Source organism: Miscanthus floridulus, chromosome 1 (genome assembly GCF_019320115.1).
Source record: "Miscanthus floridulus cultivar M001 chromosome 1, ASM1932011v1, whole genome shotgun sequence".
NCBI classification, from domain to species: Eukaryota; Viridiplantae; Streptophyta; class Magnoliopsida; order Poales; family Poaceae; genus Miscanthus; species Miscanthus floridulus.
The window spans coordinates 152818267-152836961 of NC_089580.1; the positions used below are offsets into that span (position 1 = coordinate 152818267).

The following is an 18695-nucleotide window of genomic DNA, read 5'->3' on the forward strand; positions in this document are numbered from 1 at the left end:
TAGATATTTCTTTAAATATAGAAATATAATATCTTTATAGATGGGTTCCGATTCAATGAGTAGGGATGAAAGCAGTCATAGAAAACCTCTAACCACTTTTGAGTTTATATTTTTATTCAGAAACATAATTAAGAAAGTCGGTTCGAGAAAACGAACGAAAATTGAAAACGCAACAATCGGGAACACATCGATAGGGCTGATAACGACCTAGCTCGGCTCGGCTTGTTTGGCTTGCGAGCCAAGACATACAAAATGCACAGAATATAATATATGTATTTATTTGAAGCTTGAGAATAGTAATAATACAAAAGCAACATATCCATAAGCCCATAAATCAAACAAATAAATTAATATATGTTGACTTATATACAAGTATAACAACATATCATAGTACTACATCATACATTCATGTTTCATACTCAATACAATACCATACATAATGAATCCATAATCCATTTAAAACAAAGTGATAGTCATAGTAATCCCAAGGTTATATGATCTAGATCTAGCAGGGGTGAAACGGTGGAAAACGGTACGGATATTTTCCGAACGTATTCGAGACCGAATCCATTTAAAGGGGTTCAGATCTGTCCATATCCGAGTTCGGATATTCAACATCCGATACCGTATCCGTATCCGAATACTCAGATCGCATATTTATGATGTCGATATCCAGTTGTATCCTATCCGGTATGGTTGACACTATCTGTATTCGAATCCGAACCCGGACAGAAATACGAAAACAAATGTAATATCAGTGATATCCGTCCGTATCTGACCCATTTTCATCCGTAAGATCTAGTCGTCAATCAATTGTAAAGTGCAAGACATCAAACCATACAAAACTAATATAAGTTTAAGGTAAACAGCATTGGCTCGTTAAGCTCACAAGCTGGCAGCTCGTTGAGAGCCGAGCCACTAACGAGCCGAGTCGAACGAGCTGCTAGCTTTTCGTCCAGCCCTACACGTCGATAAAACGGTCGAAGACCCATAATCTAAATCGGGAACACCAACTAATGAAAACCGATTCGAACATTCTAACTCAATACAAAGGATAAATACATAGCACCAATGTACTATAGGTTGGTAGATAACACTATGAAACAATTAGGTTAGGGAATACTATTCTTTTAATCGTCACAACGTAGGAAAAACAAAAGTATAAAATTGCAAAGAGAAAAGAAAATTAAAAAGAAAAATAAATGAAAGAAACGGTCAAACTTGATGAAAGAAACGGTCAAATTTCACAACAATTGGACCATTGAAACTGCAGCTGTGAATTAATTATAGAAAAACACAGATCTAAAGCTCAAACAAAAAAAATATACTAAAACACACTATATTATATGTTCACTGTGTAGATCTACTTATGTGGAGTCCAACAAAATTAGATTTTCCATTTTATAATTTTTCTATGATTTTTCAATGATTTAGCCAAAACAAATAAAAAATAAAAAGACAAAACCGTCTTTGAAAACCACTTATAACCGATCAGGGAGGTAAAACGAACGGTTTTAAAAGTTCAGGGAGGTAGTTTATCTGGTTTTAGAGTTCAGGGAGAAAAATTAGACTTTCACAAAAGTTAAGGGATGTAATATAGACTTTTTCCTTTTTTTTAGAACTTTTTGAGAATTCCTTTTTTTTTTTTTTTGAGAATCACTTGATGCTGCTATAGAGACGCTTTCCTGGCTATTCATTTCATGGGCCGAACCATGCAACGGCCCACATGACGGTACTGGGCTACTGGCCTTGCTATGCATGTGCAGATGTGCTGCCGAGCCGCGAGTGCACAGCTTCAGCGCAAAACGTTCCGCTTGCCTTTTAATTTTTTCCGTTTTTGGTTGGTTGCTCCTCGCACAAACACTGCCGCGTCGGGCCGTCCACTAATTTTAGCCTAACAAGCGCATGGTCCTTTTGCTTTGTACTAGCGTATGGCCCAATAATAAAGTTTCAGCCGATTTCGCCGCTCAGCGTGACCACAAAGCATGTACGGCCGCGCCGGCCAGGGCAAAAGCGCGAACGCAAACACGCCAGATGCTATTGGCAGGCGGCGAATCGTACAACCCATGGTTTTGGCAAGACTCAAAACCGATAACCGGATCAATTCAAGCACGGGGAATCAGCTAAATATAGAACACCGAACACCACCACCACAATCAACAACATTATCTCAAGAACAGGGTAACTGAACTAACGCGCAGCTCCACAAGGTAAATTAATCGTCATACATAGTCACTCAGCCACAGCATGGACGGCATAGCATGCGATGCGAGGCAGTAGAGATCCTCAGAAGAGGTAGCAGTAGGCGAGCAGCGGAGCCTGCCACGGCAGCCACCAGAGCGGTCGCCGTCATTGGAGAACTGGCCGCCGCGCCACTCGATGATCCCCCGGCTGTGGATGGTGCAGGTGCTGCAATGGGAAACAACAACTGGTGGTCAGAACCAACAGTTTTACAGTTCAATCCATACATATATTTCTCGTCAGATAACCTAGGGACAATAGCAGTTTCAAATTAGACATCCTGCAACCATTTTTTACCCGTAGTTTCACACAAGGCTACACATCGCGTTCCTTACCATAGAAGCTTAGGCCATGTTTAGTTGCCCCCAAATTCCAGAATTTGGCACTATGCAAAAATAAGATTCCCCGTCACATCAAACTTATGGTACATGCATGGAGTATTAAATATTGACGAAATCAAAAACTAATTGCACAGTTTAGTTGTACTTTGCAAGACGAACGTTTTGAGCCTAATTAGTCAACGATTGAACAATTATTACCAAATAAAAACAAAACGCTACAGTAAACAAAATTTTGGAAGCGCCGATCCGGGCGAGCAACTAAACAGGCCCTTACTGAACACCACTGCTATCTTGTTTGTCCCTGCTTCAGAGCTGAAGGAATATGGTGGGAAACCATGAGGGTTGTCAGTTTCCTAGGCTCGCAAACAAGTGTTCACACAACATGTGTTCACACAGAGACAAGGAAGAAACTACTGGAGGGAGCAAGCACCAGACATTGCAACTGAACCAAAATTCGTCTCACGATTTCTCGACTAACTGTGTAATTAGTTTTTTTTTCGTCTACATTTAGTACTCCATGCATGTGCCGCAAGATTCGATGTGACGGTTACTATGCAAAAATTTTTGGCTTTTGGATGGAACTAAACGGGGCCTAAGCCATTGCAGGATGGGCCATTCAGTCCCGTGGTTGCCACTTGCCTTCGCTTCAGGACGGTTCTTCACTCCAGTTTGGCCACAGATCTAGTCAACATATTCCACAGGCATTAAAGAGAAATGCTGGCTGCGTCTACTTTGATTGATTGAAGGCCGAGTACTCCCGTGACTTGCCAGTCAGACTGTGCCCGTGACAACTGTGCAGATCTCCAGGAATTAAGTAATGGTTCTTTTGCACGGCCATCAACGACCCAGTGCTAGATTAAGGACAAACAATGAAATGTTCCAGGTTGGAATGCTAACCTAAGAATATACTACTACCAATGCCATGAGCCACTACTCTGCTGAAGTAATAAAACTGTCTGTCTCATACGAGATTGAGATGAGCTGCAGAGTCAACTCACACACATTCGGTCTAACAATGTACTAGCTTACGGATTGCTTTCAACAGCTCAACTGAATCAGGCGATGGTTAAAGAACTGAACCATTCGCTAACAGACAGTTTTACCCCAGTACAGTGAGTTGAGGCATAAAAGTTTTTTTTCCCTCGTATGCACGTGCGATCCAATCACTCGCAAAGATACAAAGGCTATAAATGAAAAAAAAAATGGTGAGAATTGGTTGCGGGCAAAGAACACTGTTGCGGACCCATATTTATGCCAAAGGAACGGAACACTACTCATGCATGTGAAGATGTTTTCAGGCCATGTTTAGTTGCCCCAAATTCCAGAATTTGGCACTATACAAAAAGAAGATTCCCCGTCACATCAAACTTACGGTACATGCATGGAGTACTAAATGTTGACGAAATCAAAAACTAATTACACAGTTTGGTTGTACTTTGCGAGATGAACGTTTTGAACCTAATTAGTCAACGATTGGACAATTATTACCCAATACAAACAAAACGCTACAGTGTTGCTACAGTGTCACTGATTTCAGCCGGTGCCGAATCGGCAGCGAACTAAACGCGGCCTCAGCATGTCACAGCTCAGCTTCTTCTAGCAGAAAGACAACTCATTTTTGTTGGCATTTGATATGTCTGTACTGTACTCTGTGACAGCTAATTTTTTTCCCCTCGATTAAAAAGAATCTTTATTCTTGAAAAAAAGACATCTAAAAATTCAGATCCTATTTTTCCAGTTGAAGTTATACAGTACTGACATAATATGTCTGTTCTGTTCAATTGTTCATACTTGAAGATCTAAACAAGCCTAACACAACGAAATTCATAGAGCATGATCAGTATGTTCCAATTGTTGCTACAACCCTACCCTTCATCCACGGTATAATAAAGGCGCATGTCCTTAGTCCTTACACAGAGATTAGACGGACGTAAAAAAAAAACTGAAACAGATAGATAGAGGAGATCTAGAGAGTGGAGTAGAGTTACCTTCGGCGGTTGGGGAAAGCGCGGAAACTGCAAGCAAAGCAAAAGCAAAGAATGAGACTGTTAGATCATATCAAAATTGCTTAGAGTAACAGAGGATAACCAAACCAACTTAATTTTAAAAAAAGTACCTTTATCTACACTGCTATAAAATTCTTAAGAAAAATCAAAGGAACTGTAAAATCCCAAGAAAAGAGATCCATAATTTAGGCATGGATTCTCGGGGGGGGCAGGAGAAACTTTGGAGGAGATGGCATAGTACTAAGTTTCTTGTACACATGATGAGACATTACGAAATTTAAGGAAGAAGAAACAAGCACTAGGAGACGCAGGGAGGAGGAAAGGCTGGGGCGGTGCTCACTGTTGCACTTGCTGAAGGCGGCGTTGGACGCGCCGCAGGCCCCGGGGAGCGCCAGCACGCGATTGATGTCGATGGGAAGGCCCGGGTTCTTGGAGCCGGCGAGGGAGCAGAGGCAGCCCACGATGACGGGGCTGGCCACGGCGGTCTTGACCTCGCCACAGCAGGCAGCGGACTGGCCGGCCGTACGGCGCTCCCCTGCTGGACGTAGTCGAGGCAGTCGAGGAGGGTGGCGGCCTGGGAGACGCAGTCCACCGCGGGCGCCGGGGCAGGGGAGTAGGATCCCGCCCCCGCGGCGGAGGCGGTGAGCGCCAGGAGGACGCACGCCACGGCGGCGGCGCGGGAGGCGAGGGCCATGATGGCTCGACCGTTCGAGTGGGAGGAGCGGAGTGGAGCGGGGTGGGCGGGCAGCACGCCGGTGGATTATTTAGGCTATCCGCACTCGTCATCTCTATTTTCATCTCTGAAAAGAAATATTTTATCCTAGTCATCGAGATTCTCTACTCTATACCTATTTCTTCCGCACATATGTTATCTCTATCTCATACTCTATACCCACTATTCCATATTTTATTCCACCCTCTCTTTCTCTTTCTCTCTCACAAACTTTTTCTCTCTCCGTGCTACAGTATTACTACAGTGTTTATCGTTTCCTCCCTCGCGTTTGGGCTCTGTGGCGTTTTTCTGTGCAGCCGGTACGTTCCCGGGCCATTTACAGGCGCGCGGTGCGGACGTCCGGTACGCTGTCGCTGGCGTACCGTCGCCTTTACCGCTGCGCGGTGCGGACAGCCTTACATATTTAACATCGTTATAACGTGAGTGATATAAAAAGTACCAGTGAATTGACTGGTTGGTGGGACACGGGGAGTGGAATGGTCAGAGCACGCGGCACGGCGGATGCCTTAATGGAAGCCGGATGCAGAGAGGCCAACGGTCGACAGCGCACGGGATATGGGGGTTGGTTGGTTCGTATCGTTGCTGGTTCGTGAAGAAGTATTGCTGGCCGGTTTGTGTGAGAGAAAAATACTGTTCCGGCTGAAAATTTACGATCGTTTACGACAAGCTATAGCCAAACGAACAGGCTGATCCGAGCTGAGCCTTCTTCACCCTTTCTCTTTCTGATTGCAACTCCGGCCGATTTCATTTCGAGGGGGTTTGTTGGTTGCGCCGGAGCTCTGGCGATCGGCGGATCGTCGCTTTCTCGGGGACCAAGCAGACTCATTCATCAACTCGTCGTCCACGTCTTTTGCCGCACCGCGCCGCCGCGCCCCGTCCCTTTTTCCAGTCACGGAGACAGACAGACACGGAGCGGCCATCATGCATTCAGCGCGCCATGCTCACCCAAAAGCTGAGCGCCCCCGCCCAAGGCAAACAACAATGACATTGACTGACGCTTGCCCCCGACTGCCGACCGACCGATCTCCTTACCGATCGGACGGGACACAGTGGCGTCGGCGTCCCGATAAGCATGCGGCATGTTGGCTTGAACTTATCAGTCGGCTTATTAGCTAGAATTTATAGTATTTTTCTCTCATAACAAAACAGCTTCAACCGGCTTATCAGCCGACTTTAATACTAGCCGAAACAGGCCCCTGTTGGCATGAACTCGAATCATGGGTGGTTTTGTGGTTTGTTTGGCCGTGTTAATTTGTTCCCATTATTATTTATCAGGTTTTATCTCTTCACTGTCTCTGCCTACAATCTCTCTTGGGCTGTTCGGCTGCAGCTATAGGGGTTGTTTGGTTGCACACCGCTAATTGCCATGCCACAACCAGCGACATGCCACAAGATGAAAACTGTTGTTCGGTTGTTGAAGAAGTTGAGACGGACATAAAAAAGATAGAGTAGAAACCCGCCACAAAGTATGGTGGTGGTTTTGGACGCCAATCCGCGCCGCCGCCGCACATGGGGCATGGTAGGCTATGGCCTGTAACGAAACAACTTTATAGTACTTTAGCCATTGCCGTTGAGCCGAGCGAACACTCTATCTATCTACCTATAACTAAGAAGTGTTAGCGGCACGCCACAAGATGAAAGGTGTTGAGGCGACCAAAGAAAAGATAGAGTAGAAACTCGCCACAAAGTGTGATGGTGGTTTTAGACACCAATCCACGGCGCCACCACACATGGGGCGTGGCAGGCTATGGCCTGTAACGAAACAACTTTACAGTACAGCTGCAGTCGTACGCTCTACCTATCTATAACTAAAAAGTGTTAAAAGATACTCGTCTACTCGGTACGACAAGAACCTCTTATAGTCGATGATGCGTAGGCTTTTTTTTCTCCCTCACCCTGATTTCCTCTCCTTTCTGTTTTCTTTTACTTTCCAATGGATGACCACATCCTTGCATACTCGTCACATGTGTTGTCGTCTAGCGATTCCTTTACACCAGTCGCCACTTTGGTATGCATTTAGGCGCACAACCTGACACCGGGGCAACCATCATGAGTAGTGATCTCTCAGTCGTCCCGTTGTTACGAGCAGCATCCATACATACCAGGAGCCTACTAGTATCCTACATTTTGTTGTTGCTATCGTCGGCGTATCATATATGGTAATTTCTAACACGTCAAACACAATCTATGTGCATCCATCCGCCGAATCACATCATCTTGCAACCGTTCGCACTCACCGTGACCAAGCGAGAGACATAGCGTGTGCGTTGATGCTTTTTAACAACCATGTTTACGGCCTCCTAATCAAGTTGTCAGTCCTTAACTAACAACAAATTCATATTTTTGTTTTATCTTTCAGTTTATGACTTTGTTTATGCAAAGTATCGTATTAAACAGTAGGATATAGCTGATCGAGCAGAGCTCCTCACTAAATGCTATAACTTGCTATTTAAAACATACTCCTACCTAGCTTTGGGCTTGGCCATGGATGCCATGTGTGAATGTGGAATTGTGGGATCAAATAAGCAAGTGTATGCCAATTGCCAAAATTCGATGGCACCAATCAAAATTATGTGAAGCCATACACGTGGCAAACCAAACCCGTTGCGGCGTTGCCTTTTACCATTTCCTAGGAGAGAACAACTCAACAGAACGGGTTCCGGATTTTTTTGGATTAGAACGGGTTCCCGGTTTGATTTGATCTATCGCGCCCGATCCGTTCCGTAGGCAGTTTCCTTTCTCCGTATTCCAGTCGTCACAACTTCTTCCCCCAGAGATTCGCACGTTCTCGCGATGGGAGCGGAAGCCGAGGGTACTCCCCCGCCGCCGCCCGCCGCCGGCGAGCCCGCGACCACGGCAAGGGCGCAGCCCATCTCCGCAGCGCAGTTTCTCTCCTGGAAGCAGCGCAAGGTCCTTCCTTCCTCCCTTTCCCCCATTAAAACTTCGCCTACTTCTTTTACCATCAATTTAGGGTTCGATCTAGTTTCCTGTCCGTTGACAGTAGCTGAATTAGGTTTGCGATCTCTAGGGATTCCCCGTTTACTAAGCTTAACATGTAGAGGTGATTTTGATTCGCTGAATTAAGCTTCATTCCCGTGGCAAAGATGCGACACCTTTTTCGACGCCAGGGAATTTACTTAGATATTAACTGACAGTTCATCATTATAGGAGCACGAGAAATCATTCCATTTCATTAGCCATTTGGGTTGCCTAAAGAATCGTGAAATTTTGTGAATACAAAGAATAATTTGTACTTTTATTTCTTACAAAGATATGAATACACGTATAGATGGAAGGGCAGCTCTTAATTGAAACGGGTAAGCCTATATGGGTAACAAATAAACACAAGTATCTAAATTGCTATCATCTAGTTTGAGCCGGTTGTTTTTTCAGTGATTGAATAATTGCAGTTTCTGTTTAATTAATCTAGTCTTGTTTTGATTATATGTTAAACTGTGTGGTCATCTTTAAGTGACGAAGTGTTACTGTTTTATCAGTAACCTTACCAAGACTGGGGAGGTATTATTGTTTCATCCGTATCTTGATCTTCACAATTCACATTCTTATTGCTCAAGTACCAAATGGGCTTGCCAAATTCATGCACTGTATTTCTATTTATACTTGAAGCACACATTTTGTGAATCCTGTATATTCCTGTACGCAGTTCTTATCGTCTTTTCTGGCTCTGGCTATTGATGTCCATGCTAAGTGTAGGGAGAATTTTGTTACTGTCATACCCTGAGGTTATGTTGTCATCTGGCAGTTCACTGCTTCAGCCGTGACATTTCTCTGCGTGATTATCAAGTATCTAGGAAATTACAACCTCCATGACACAGTGTTATTTGTTGCCACTATTAACATGTTCTCTTTCATCTTTGTTTTTCTTTTCTTTTTCTCTGGGATGTTTCTGCAAATCTTATGTAGCTTTACTAAAGCAATCAAATCCAGAGAGTGCTGCGGTGTGTATCAAGAGTTCAGTTATTGTTGCATTACGATAAGCTGGATATGCTTATTTTTATTCTGCTATTCCAAGTGCATGAGAGTGAAGTGAAATACTATTACTTGATAAGACAGAGAAACTTTTACTGGTACTATTGGTTCTCAACAATGATGCTGATATGAAATTGTATTGAGGCACCCCTCAAAATATGAGTTAAATTGTCTCTATTAGAGTGATTCAGTGAACAAATATCTTTTTACATATATGATTTGTGATGATCTCCAATTCACCCTCTTCCATATATGGACCTGTCAAGCAAACTTGTAGGGTGCATATATGACAAAGTTTTATTGACATTATAGGTCTTTGTTTCTTGATTCTTGCTAGACATTCCTCTTCCTGTTTTTTCCTCAGTTTTTCATCGTGTCACATGGAAACCTTTGTCTTGCAGAATGCATCTAAATTTATGAGCTTTCTGATGTGATATAATCAAAGAGAACTCAAATCGTCATCGTCTTCTGTAATTCATTTGAGAAGGCTGGTGTTAGTTAATGATCTGTTGTCTACCTTGAGAAACTCTCCTCAATTTGAAGACTTCACTGTTTTTTCTCTTTCCCAGATTCTAGCATGTATAAATGGTCTCCGCCCTTAAATATTTCCTTTTCCTTTAGGGATAAATTGCTGTTTGTCTCCCACCATCCACTATGGAAACTTTATCCATTGGAGGATAGAATTAACACTTTGCATTTTTGCATCCCAGTCCAAGTAAGCAAGTTGCAGAGAACCTCTTTGGATAAACAAAAATGTAGCATGAATGCAGGATATGCTTTCAGTTTCCTGGCTGGCATAGCATAGCTTGCGTAGTGGGTGGGTCAAGAGACCAACTGCCTCTTACGATGTCTGATGGTTAGGATTTTGTTTGGCAATGCCACCCCTGCGAAGAATTTGCATTTGTTTTGTTTTTGCGCCTTCCAAATTTGTCTTGATTGGACTGGCAGCAGCTTTCTTGAACATGTATCACCACTAGTCGCCCACCTCCTAGGAATCTTAGTTGGTTGACCTTGCCTTGTGATTGCGCAAAGTCAAATGAGCTGACTTGGTTGCACTGGACTGTGGAGATCCTTTTTAATGTCTCTATCCATCTATAGGCGTCTATTTCTTCCATTGGCTCACTTTTTCCACACCCACGTGTCGATACTGTACTCTACAGATGTATTCCACTATGCCCTTGGTGGCTGTTATTCTGTCATGTATCAGGTGCGAGCTAGGGAAGATTCCATGCTTTACTGAGACCAGATGCTACTGAAAGTCCGTTTGTTCTCTTTTGATGTAATTTGTTTGTTCCAAGCAGCATAATTAATTACATAGTGATTTTGAAGCATTCTTTTTAGTTAGTCGATGCTCTGATGTATACTAGGATTTATCTCTGGTGTTTAAAACTTTTTTTTGTCTGACAGAGGAAATGTTGTACCGTCTGTTAGAGGAGGCATTTATCTGATGTTTTGTTGGTGTTCCTGACCTGCAGGATGCAGAGGAAGCTGCAAGGAAAGCTGAAGCAGCTCAGAAGCGAGCTGCTGATATCGCTTCGGGAGCGGTGCAGATGAACGGCCGCGAGCTGTTCCAACATGAGCCCTGGGTGTTCGACAACAACATTTACTGAGATACTGAGAGCATGGTGGTGTCGGGCTACTGTTCCTGCCTTATGGATAAGTGTAGAATGCCTTGAGATCTGATAAACTCGAGAACATAATGCACTATTGCATTACTGTAAATCAGCACGTGGTTATTGGTAATCCGTGGATGTGGTTATTGGTAATCCAGATGTCTCAGTCTTTGAAGGCATCCAGACTTTAGCGAGAAGGCAAAAGAGGTCTCGTCCCAGGTCCAGCAGCCAACTGACTGCCCATCCAACAGTTTCCCACCGCGGACAAGCTGCAGTGCCATGCTTGGGCGAAAGGCCCCCAACATATGTGATGACCTTGTAATTGTTCCTATCAGGGGCAGAAGGAAAATTCCCCCCACCCCAAAGGACACAAGAGGTCACTTGTTAGGGACACACTCTCATCTGCTAATTGTGTTCCTTACTTGCCCAAATTTAGTTTCGTCTCATGTTTGGGCTAGTTCATAAGAATATAAGGGTGTGTTTAGTTGGGGAGGTGAAAATTTTTGGGTATCACATTGGATGTGTCGGAAGTATGTCGGGAGAGGTTTTTGGATACTAATAAAAAAACAAATTACAGAACCCATCAGGAAACTGCGAGATGAATCTAATGATACTAATTAATCAGTCATTAGCACATGTGGGTTACTGTAGCACTTAAGGCTTTTTATGGACTAATTATGATTAAAAGATTTGTCTCACGATTTTGTCGAGAACTGTGTAATTTGTTTTTTTTTCTACATTTAGTACTTTATACATATGTCCAAACATACTATTTTACTGTAGGAGGCAAAAAATTTTGGAAACTAAACACACCCTAAGCATAAAATGATCACCTTTAAAAGCCTGCATCAATTGCTCTCAACAGCAGTAGACAGTAGTGGAAGCATCGTCAAAAATTCCGAATCAATCACTAAGTTTTCCACCGCATACAAAGTCATTGAGGGCAGGCATCCTTCATAAAAAACGTGCGTGCCTTAGTGTGAATGAACAATGAGCATTATTACAATTAGAGTCTAGAGACCAAGGGAAGGTCCTCTCCCGTCTCCTCTGGTGCGGTGAAGTCAAAATCTTTGAAAAAAATGATCATTCCAAGATGGAGACGAGACGTATGGTGACCCAATTTGATCAGTCAATACCAACTAAGCTATTTCTTACCTGCTCTCCTATCTCCTTCCGCTCCTTACACAGCAGGTGATTTTTTTTTCCTCTCAAGATGGAGACTGCCATTTCTGCAGTGATTGGTGAGGTCGTGAGCCAGTTCATCTCCTTCCTGAGGAGCAAGTACTCCAACAACGCAGCCTCAGAGGAGCAAAAGATGGGGAGACTGCAGCATCTGCTCCTGAGGGTTCGGACAGTCGTCGAGGAGGCGGACGGCGGCACATCACCAACTCAGGGATGGTGGAACAGCTGCAGGTGCTCGCACACGCCATGTACCGAGGCTACCACCTGCCATTGGCGGATCCAAGGGGGGGGGGGGAGCTAGGGGCTGTAGCCCCCGTGAGAGTGATTTTGCTTTGTATTTACCCCTGTGAGAGTGATTTTCCTTTGTATTTACCGTAGAAAAAATGTGATTTCACCATTAATTTTCGACATTTATTCTAAATCTCTATTGACTAGCAGCCCCCCCCCCCCCCCCCCCCCCGAGGTGCTCATCTTGGCTCCGCCCGTCCTGCTAGACAGCTTTAGCTGTGGAAATCCTAATCCTTTGATGGAGGAGGTTAGCAACCCATCTGCCTTGTCTTTTCAAAGTACCTTTGGAAGGAAGGAAAAGCCCGTTAGCCTTGATCAGTCGTTGGATGGTACACTGGACAGATTAGAAACTGCTGTTGCTCACATGACAGAATTTGTTGTGCTGTTGGGTGGCTGTGAACGCTTGTCGCGTCGACCATACGATGCACATCTTTACATCGACAATTTCATGTTTGGGCGTCATGCTGAAAAGCAAAGGCTCCTCAACTTCTTGTTGCACCAGAACAGTTCAGCTGGTTCACCGCCGCCGGTTCTTTCGGTGATCGGCGATCTTTCGGTAGGAAAAAGAACTCTGGTCGCTCATGTATGCAATGACAAGAGGGTTACTTCACACTTCTCTTTGATTTTACACTTGAATGAAGGTGATCTTTTTAGAGTAGAAGAAGAACATGAAAGGCTAGCAAAGGGCAAGATCTTGGTAGTTGTGGAGTTTGATTCAGTAGTGGATGAGGAGGACTGGGTAAAATTTTATTCGTCTGTGACAAATATGAAGAAAGGAAGCAAGGTGGTGATCATCAGCAACCTTAGAAATTTCGAAACATTTGCAACTGTCAAGCCAATTTTTCTCAATACCCTGCCATATGAGGAGTTCAGGTACCTCTTCAAGATACTCGCATTCGGAAGCACAAACCCCATGGAACATCCTCAATTGTTAAGAATCGTGGACGAATTATCCAAGGAGTTGCAACTGGGATGGTCACTTGTCACAGCAAATGTGCTTGGAGAAGCCTTGAGAACGAATCTCGACGTACGTTTCTGGCTTTGCATGCTAAACGGGACTAGGAGAATAACTGAGAGAAACATGTCCGTTTTTGGCGCGTATCCTAAAGCACTTGCTGAACGGGGTCATGATGTAGACATGTGTTGACAACAAAAAATGTTCATTTTGTGAAGTTGTCAAAATGTGAAACGGACTTCACCATTGCGTTCCTCTCGTCGAGACAGTCAAGAAACATATATGGAATGTCTAATTCGGAGTCCGGATGAAGAAGTTATGCCCTCGGAAAGATGCCTCGTTGTCGGGAGTTCCGACCCAAGTCGGAACTTCCGGGAAGCCTGAAGAAATCTGTTCGGGTGTCTGGGGTTATCCCTATGTCAGGAGTTCCGACAAAAGTCGGAAGTTCTAACTGTCGGGAGTTCCGACTCAAGTCGGGACTTCCGACCCAAGTCGGGACTTCCGACTGGACTTCCGACATACCTGACAGAAAATCCTATTCGGATCTAGCCTTTTGGATTCCGATCCGAACTGTTCCAAACTCGTAGAAAACTTGGAAAATAAGGCTTGGAGAGGTTTTCTACTAGAATAAGACTACCCCCTCTATATATGAGAGGATCATGGCCGATTGAGTTCCCATCTATCCAATCGTCAAACAAATCAATCTACTACCTCTACTCCAACCTTTTTGCCCTCTTCTCCAACCCCCATGCTGTTCATCCCTTGATCCAACGACCAAGGATGGCGCCCTAGGCTTGCCGGCCAGCCTAGGGCAACCTGACAACGTCCTTGCCCTGACGGGGTCCCTCCCGGGTGAGAGCTTCGACGGTTTCTTTGGTAGTTTGCCTGAAAACTAGCCGGTTCTTCGTCACGTAAGCACGTTGGTTATCCTTTGGTGGTTTGCTTGTAGACCTCTCCGTTCTTCACCACGGAAGAGTGATATCCTCGCTGCGTTCTTCGGTCCATAGCAGCCCAGGCATCCAAGGCCTTATTGGTGTTTGATTCTAATCACTTTCGATGTCAACACATTTTTTGGCGACTCCACTGGGGACGATTGGTTCGGCTATCTCTTATAGCTGATCTCTCTGACCTAGCCTTACTCCTCATTGATCTATCTTCTTGAGCTCGCCATTACCGTTGCATCTGGCCCAAAAGGTCGATCGCATCTGGTTTTGACCCCTTGTGATCTTGTTTGCGATTTTGCAGTAAGTTCTGCTTATCGGAAAATTCAGCAAGGCGGTTAAGTTATAAATCATGAAGTACCAAGGTGTTGCATCATAATATTACTACAATCACCCTGAGGTACAACTTGCAAATGCATCATATGATCCTAATAGTTATTTTGCAAGTTCTATGAGCTCTCATGTTGGTGTTGCTAGCTGTAATGATACTAGATATGTTACATCGGCTAATACTTTTGTTAATGCTCCTCAACATACACATCATAATTATGAATATTATGGTCAAGAGCCGATGCATGTTGTAAATTCTTTGAGTTTTGATGCTACTAGCAACATATAACACGTAAATTGTTATTCATCGGCTATAAGTTCACAATATGTGGTTCTACCACAAGACATGCCGATGAATGAGAGAATTGGCTATAACAATGCTAATTATTTAGCCAATTGCTCTAAAAATTCAGCACCATATGCCAATGCTCCTATTCATAATTCGGCTCCATATGTTACTCCCAACTCGAGCCGAATTAATGAAAATTCAGCAAGGTGCTTAAGTGCTAATACTTATGATTCGGCTTCACGTGTTACTAGTAACCTATAGCCGAATCAATAAAAATTCAGCACCTTATGCAAAGATCAATGCTCACAATTCGTCTTTGTATTTCGCTCATGACCATAGCCGGAATTAGTGAAATTTCAGCAAGGCATTCGAGTGCTAAAACTCGTGATTCGGCTCCACATATTGCTAATAATTGTAGCCGAATCAATGAAAATTCAGCAATGTGTGTACTTGCAAACAATCATGATTCGGCTTCATTTGTTGCTCTCAAATTAAGCCGAATCGATGAAGATTTAGCCCATGCTAGGAATCCATATGGTTCCTCTAAATGGAAGGTGCCCACTTATCATAGACCGTACCCATTATGCTATGATTACTTGAAAACTTCCTAATGGTTGGTGGGTACCTGATTTTTATGAATTTAGTGGTGAAGATGATAAGACCAATATGGAACATATTAGTATATATCTCTCACAGCTTGGGTTTTGCCGGTAAAGAAGACTATATGAGAGTGCGAAATTTTTCCTTTATCTCTCATCGGTATTGCCTTTGCATGGTTTACATCTTTGTCACAATGTACTATTGGTTCATGGTCTCAATTAGAGGAGCAATTCTATGAATATTTTAGAAAGACTAAAGAGAAAAGGCCGATCACAGTTGAGTCATCGGCTAAAACAGGATTGCTAGTGGGCATGAAAGAAATAATTGATTCAGATGTAAGCAAAGGTTCGGCTACAAAAGACGAACAATACAATATCCTTTCCGAATCAATCACATCTCAAAAAACAAGTCTTGCTATAGAAAAGCATGGAAAACGCCAGAAACCAGCTAGACTTGATTTTTTAGGAGCTAAAGGGGTTGTACATTTATCTAGTAATTACCGCATCATTGATGGGGATCAAGCACCTACAAGCAACAAAGGAGGCCTGCCTGCCTACTCAGAATCGGCTGAGCCAACTTCAAAGTCAGTTGAGCCGATTGCCGCCTGCCCTGAGTCAGCTAGGCCGACTACCTCTGTCGCCTTCCCTGAGTCAGCTAGGCCGACTTCCCAGTCGACCAAGCCGACTGCCCCTGCTAGTGCCCAAGTCGGCCTAGCCGGCTTCCAGTCAGCTAAGCCGACTTTTCGGTCTCGACAGCTGTCGATGCATCTTCGGATGATTCGGCACCTATTGTTGATCATTCTCTGGATATGAAGAGCAACATCATGCAAATCAGGGATGTGCACTTTTTCAACATGATCAACAAGGTAGAAAACACAAATATTTTGCTCAAATTTCAATCTGGTCATACTATTTCAATTTATGCATCTATTAGAGATATCCTTGCTAATTGTTATAATAGACCAATTGAGAATAGCAATTTATTTGTTGATAATAAAATAAATTCAGATTCTATCGGCCAAGACATTGTTCCATATGGCAAGGCCGATAGTGGTAATTCGTCAAAGTTAAAGCTTCCTGTAAGTAATTACAAAGGTGTGGCCGAATGGATTGATAACAAATCCAATTCATTCGTTTGCCTAGCTTTAAAGCCAACTCCACAAAAGAATTGGCTCAAGAAATCAAAGTACACCTTTGACTTTACTTTTTGTGATCATATCTTTGATATCCTACTTACGAATAATTTTATTAGAATCATTGATCACAATGCTTTGCCATCTATTCAAAACTTAGAAGAGCTTGCATATTGCAAATGGCATAATTCATCTGATCATAATACTTCTGATTGCAATGTGTTTCGTCGAGTCATCCAATCAGGCCATTGATAAAGGACGATTGAGATTTTCTGAAGCTCAACACATAGACCAATTGGATTCAATTGGTCTTGATGGCAAACAGGTTTCGAATCGGCTTTTATTAGCCGATTCACTCAAAGCTCAAAGCTTGAACGCCCAAGAGAGAGATGTGGAGCCCTCAAGTGAAGGCAAGGTTGTTGTTGATGAATTGCAAATAGAAGATATTCCAGAGGACAGCAAAGTTATCACAGTTCCAGAAGACACTGGGGGCAGCTGAAATCTCTCCAACCAAAGCAAAAGCCGATTGATCTCGTTGAGCAAGGGGAATCGGCTAAGAATCCTCCTTTGGAGCATGCCTGTCAAGATGGGGAGAAGGAGGATGCTCGTAAAGCTAATGGAGGTAAAGGCCTTGACAAACAAAGAAGTAGAAGGCTGAAGCTTAGCTTGAAGGAACTTCTAGCTAAATATGAGAAGATAGCAAAACCAAATGTCACCAATCGGCCAAAGAAAATCCAATTATCAAAATTGCCTCCAAAGCAGAAGTCTCAAGAGTGGAATTGGCAAGGAGATAGATCTCACGCAGCAACAACATATTCTCTTTTGAGCAGCCAATTACCATGTCATATGGACCACAGCCCGTATATTTTCATCCTTATTCATCTTGGGGCTGGTTTGATCAAGAGGCACATGTTTCACCATATTTTAGGCCACAATATATAGAGTATGCAGCTCCTAGACATTCAGAGAGATCATCATCTTGTAAAGACCATTTTGATCAAAACCGGTTTGGAGCTCAACCAAAGAAGAAAGTGGTAAAGCAAATTTACCGCGTGAAGTATGATGGTCGAAAGAAGAAAAGTTCAGATCTGAATTTAACAATCGAAAAGACGATTACATTGCTGAAAAATCTGGCTATTGATGGCAAAGAAGTGAGAAAAATCATCTGTTAATATTCTAGGTGCCAAATCTAAACAAGAGAAGATGAGAGTGCCCAAAATCAAAAAAGATTTGCTGTTGTCCAAAACAGAAATAAAATTGATATGCTCAATCGGTTTACTAAAATGGCAAGAAAATAAGTTACAAAAGTTTAGTGCAGAGAAGCTAAAAGGAAAAGGCTTGGCATGGGTTCCTAAAGGAGGTATTCAAGCCCAGAAGGATGATGTTCAAGCAAGTGGTGCAACAAAAACAAAGGAGAGGAGATTCAAGAAACAATTGCCAAGTTGGAGGTTTGCACTAAATCATCAAAATTATTGGTCATGGCATCATCCATATTCTTTGCCTATGCCTATGTGAAATTCATTCCCCGGTATGCATGGTTATCCCTTAGCTTCTTATTTTGATCCTTGGTGTGGATCTTTATGTTATGGAGGGTTGCCAAATTATTTTACTTATCGATGATCAGGAGCCGAAATATTTATTTCGGTTATGCATGCTCTTGTGGATGAATTCATATGGCCGATATTTTGATATCGCCCTTAGTATAAAATATAGTCGATGAATGCTTGCAACCATCGTGCTATTAGAAAGCCCCCATAGAATTTACTTTGATGGCCTTAAGGCCCGGAGGGCATGATATATGCATTTTGATTTACTTCATGGATGTGACAATATGATTAGTTGGCTTGCAAATAAGGCCAAGGTGTTGCCATAATCATTATTTCTCATAATGGTGCTATTGGAGACATCAAGCCGATTAAAATTATATCTGCACCAATATTTGAGCCGAATGTGAAGTTTTCTTATTCGGCTTGGCCATATTGCAATCCATGGGGTATAACATGTTGAAGCCTATGGTGATTCCTTGCTGGTGGTACAGCAAGTTGCTAGTGAAT

At 43.1% G+C, this 18695-nt stretch overlaps 1 protein-coding gene and 2 pseudogenes across 1 annotated transcript; 2 read left to right on the forward strand and 1 right to left on the reverse strand.

Annotated features, from left to right (window-relative positions):
- Window positions 1-2102: 2102 nt before the first annotated feature.
- On the reverse strand, window positions 2103-5338 carry LOC136498146 (non-specific lipid transfer protein-like 1; annotated as a pseudogene).
- Window positions 5339-8054: 2716 nt separating this feature from the next.
- Window positions 8055-11103, forward strand: LOC136498155 (uncharacterized). Its single transcript, XM_066494112.1, has 2 exons — window positions 8055-8231; window positions 10787-11103. The coding sequence occupies exons 1-2, from the start codon at window positions 8115-8117 to the stop codon at window positions 10919-10921; spliced, it is 252 nt and encodes an 83-aa protein (XP_066350209.1). The 5' UTR covers window positions 8055-8114; the 3' UTR covers window positions 10922-11103.
- Window positions 11104-11784: 681 nt separating this feature from the next.
- On the forward strand, window positions 11785-13541 carry LOC136465605 (disease resistance protein RGA2-like; annotated as a pseudogene).
- Window positions 13542-18695: the final 5154 nt, after the last annotated feature.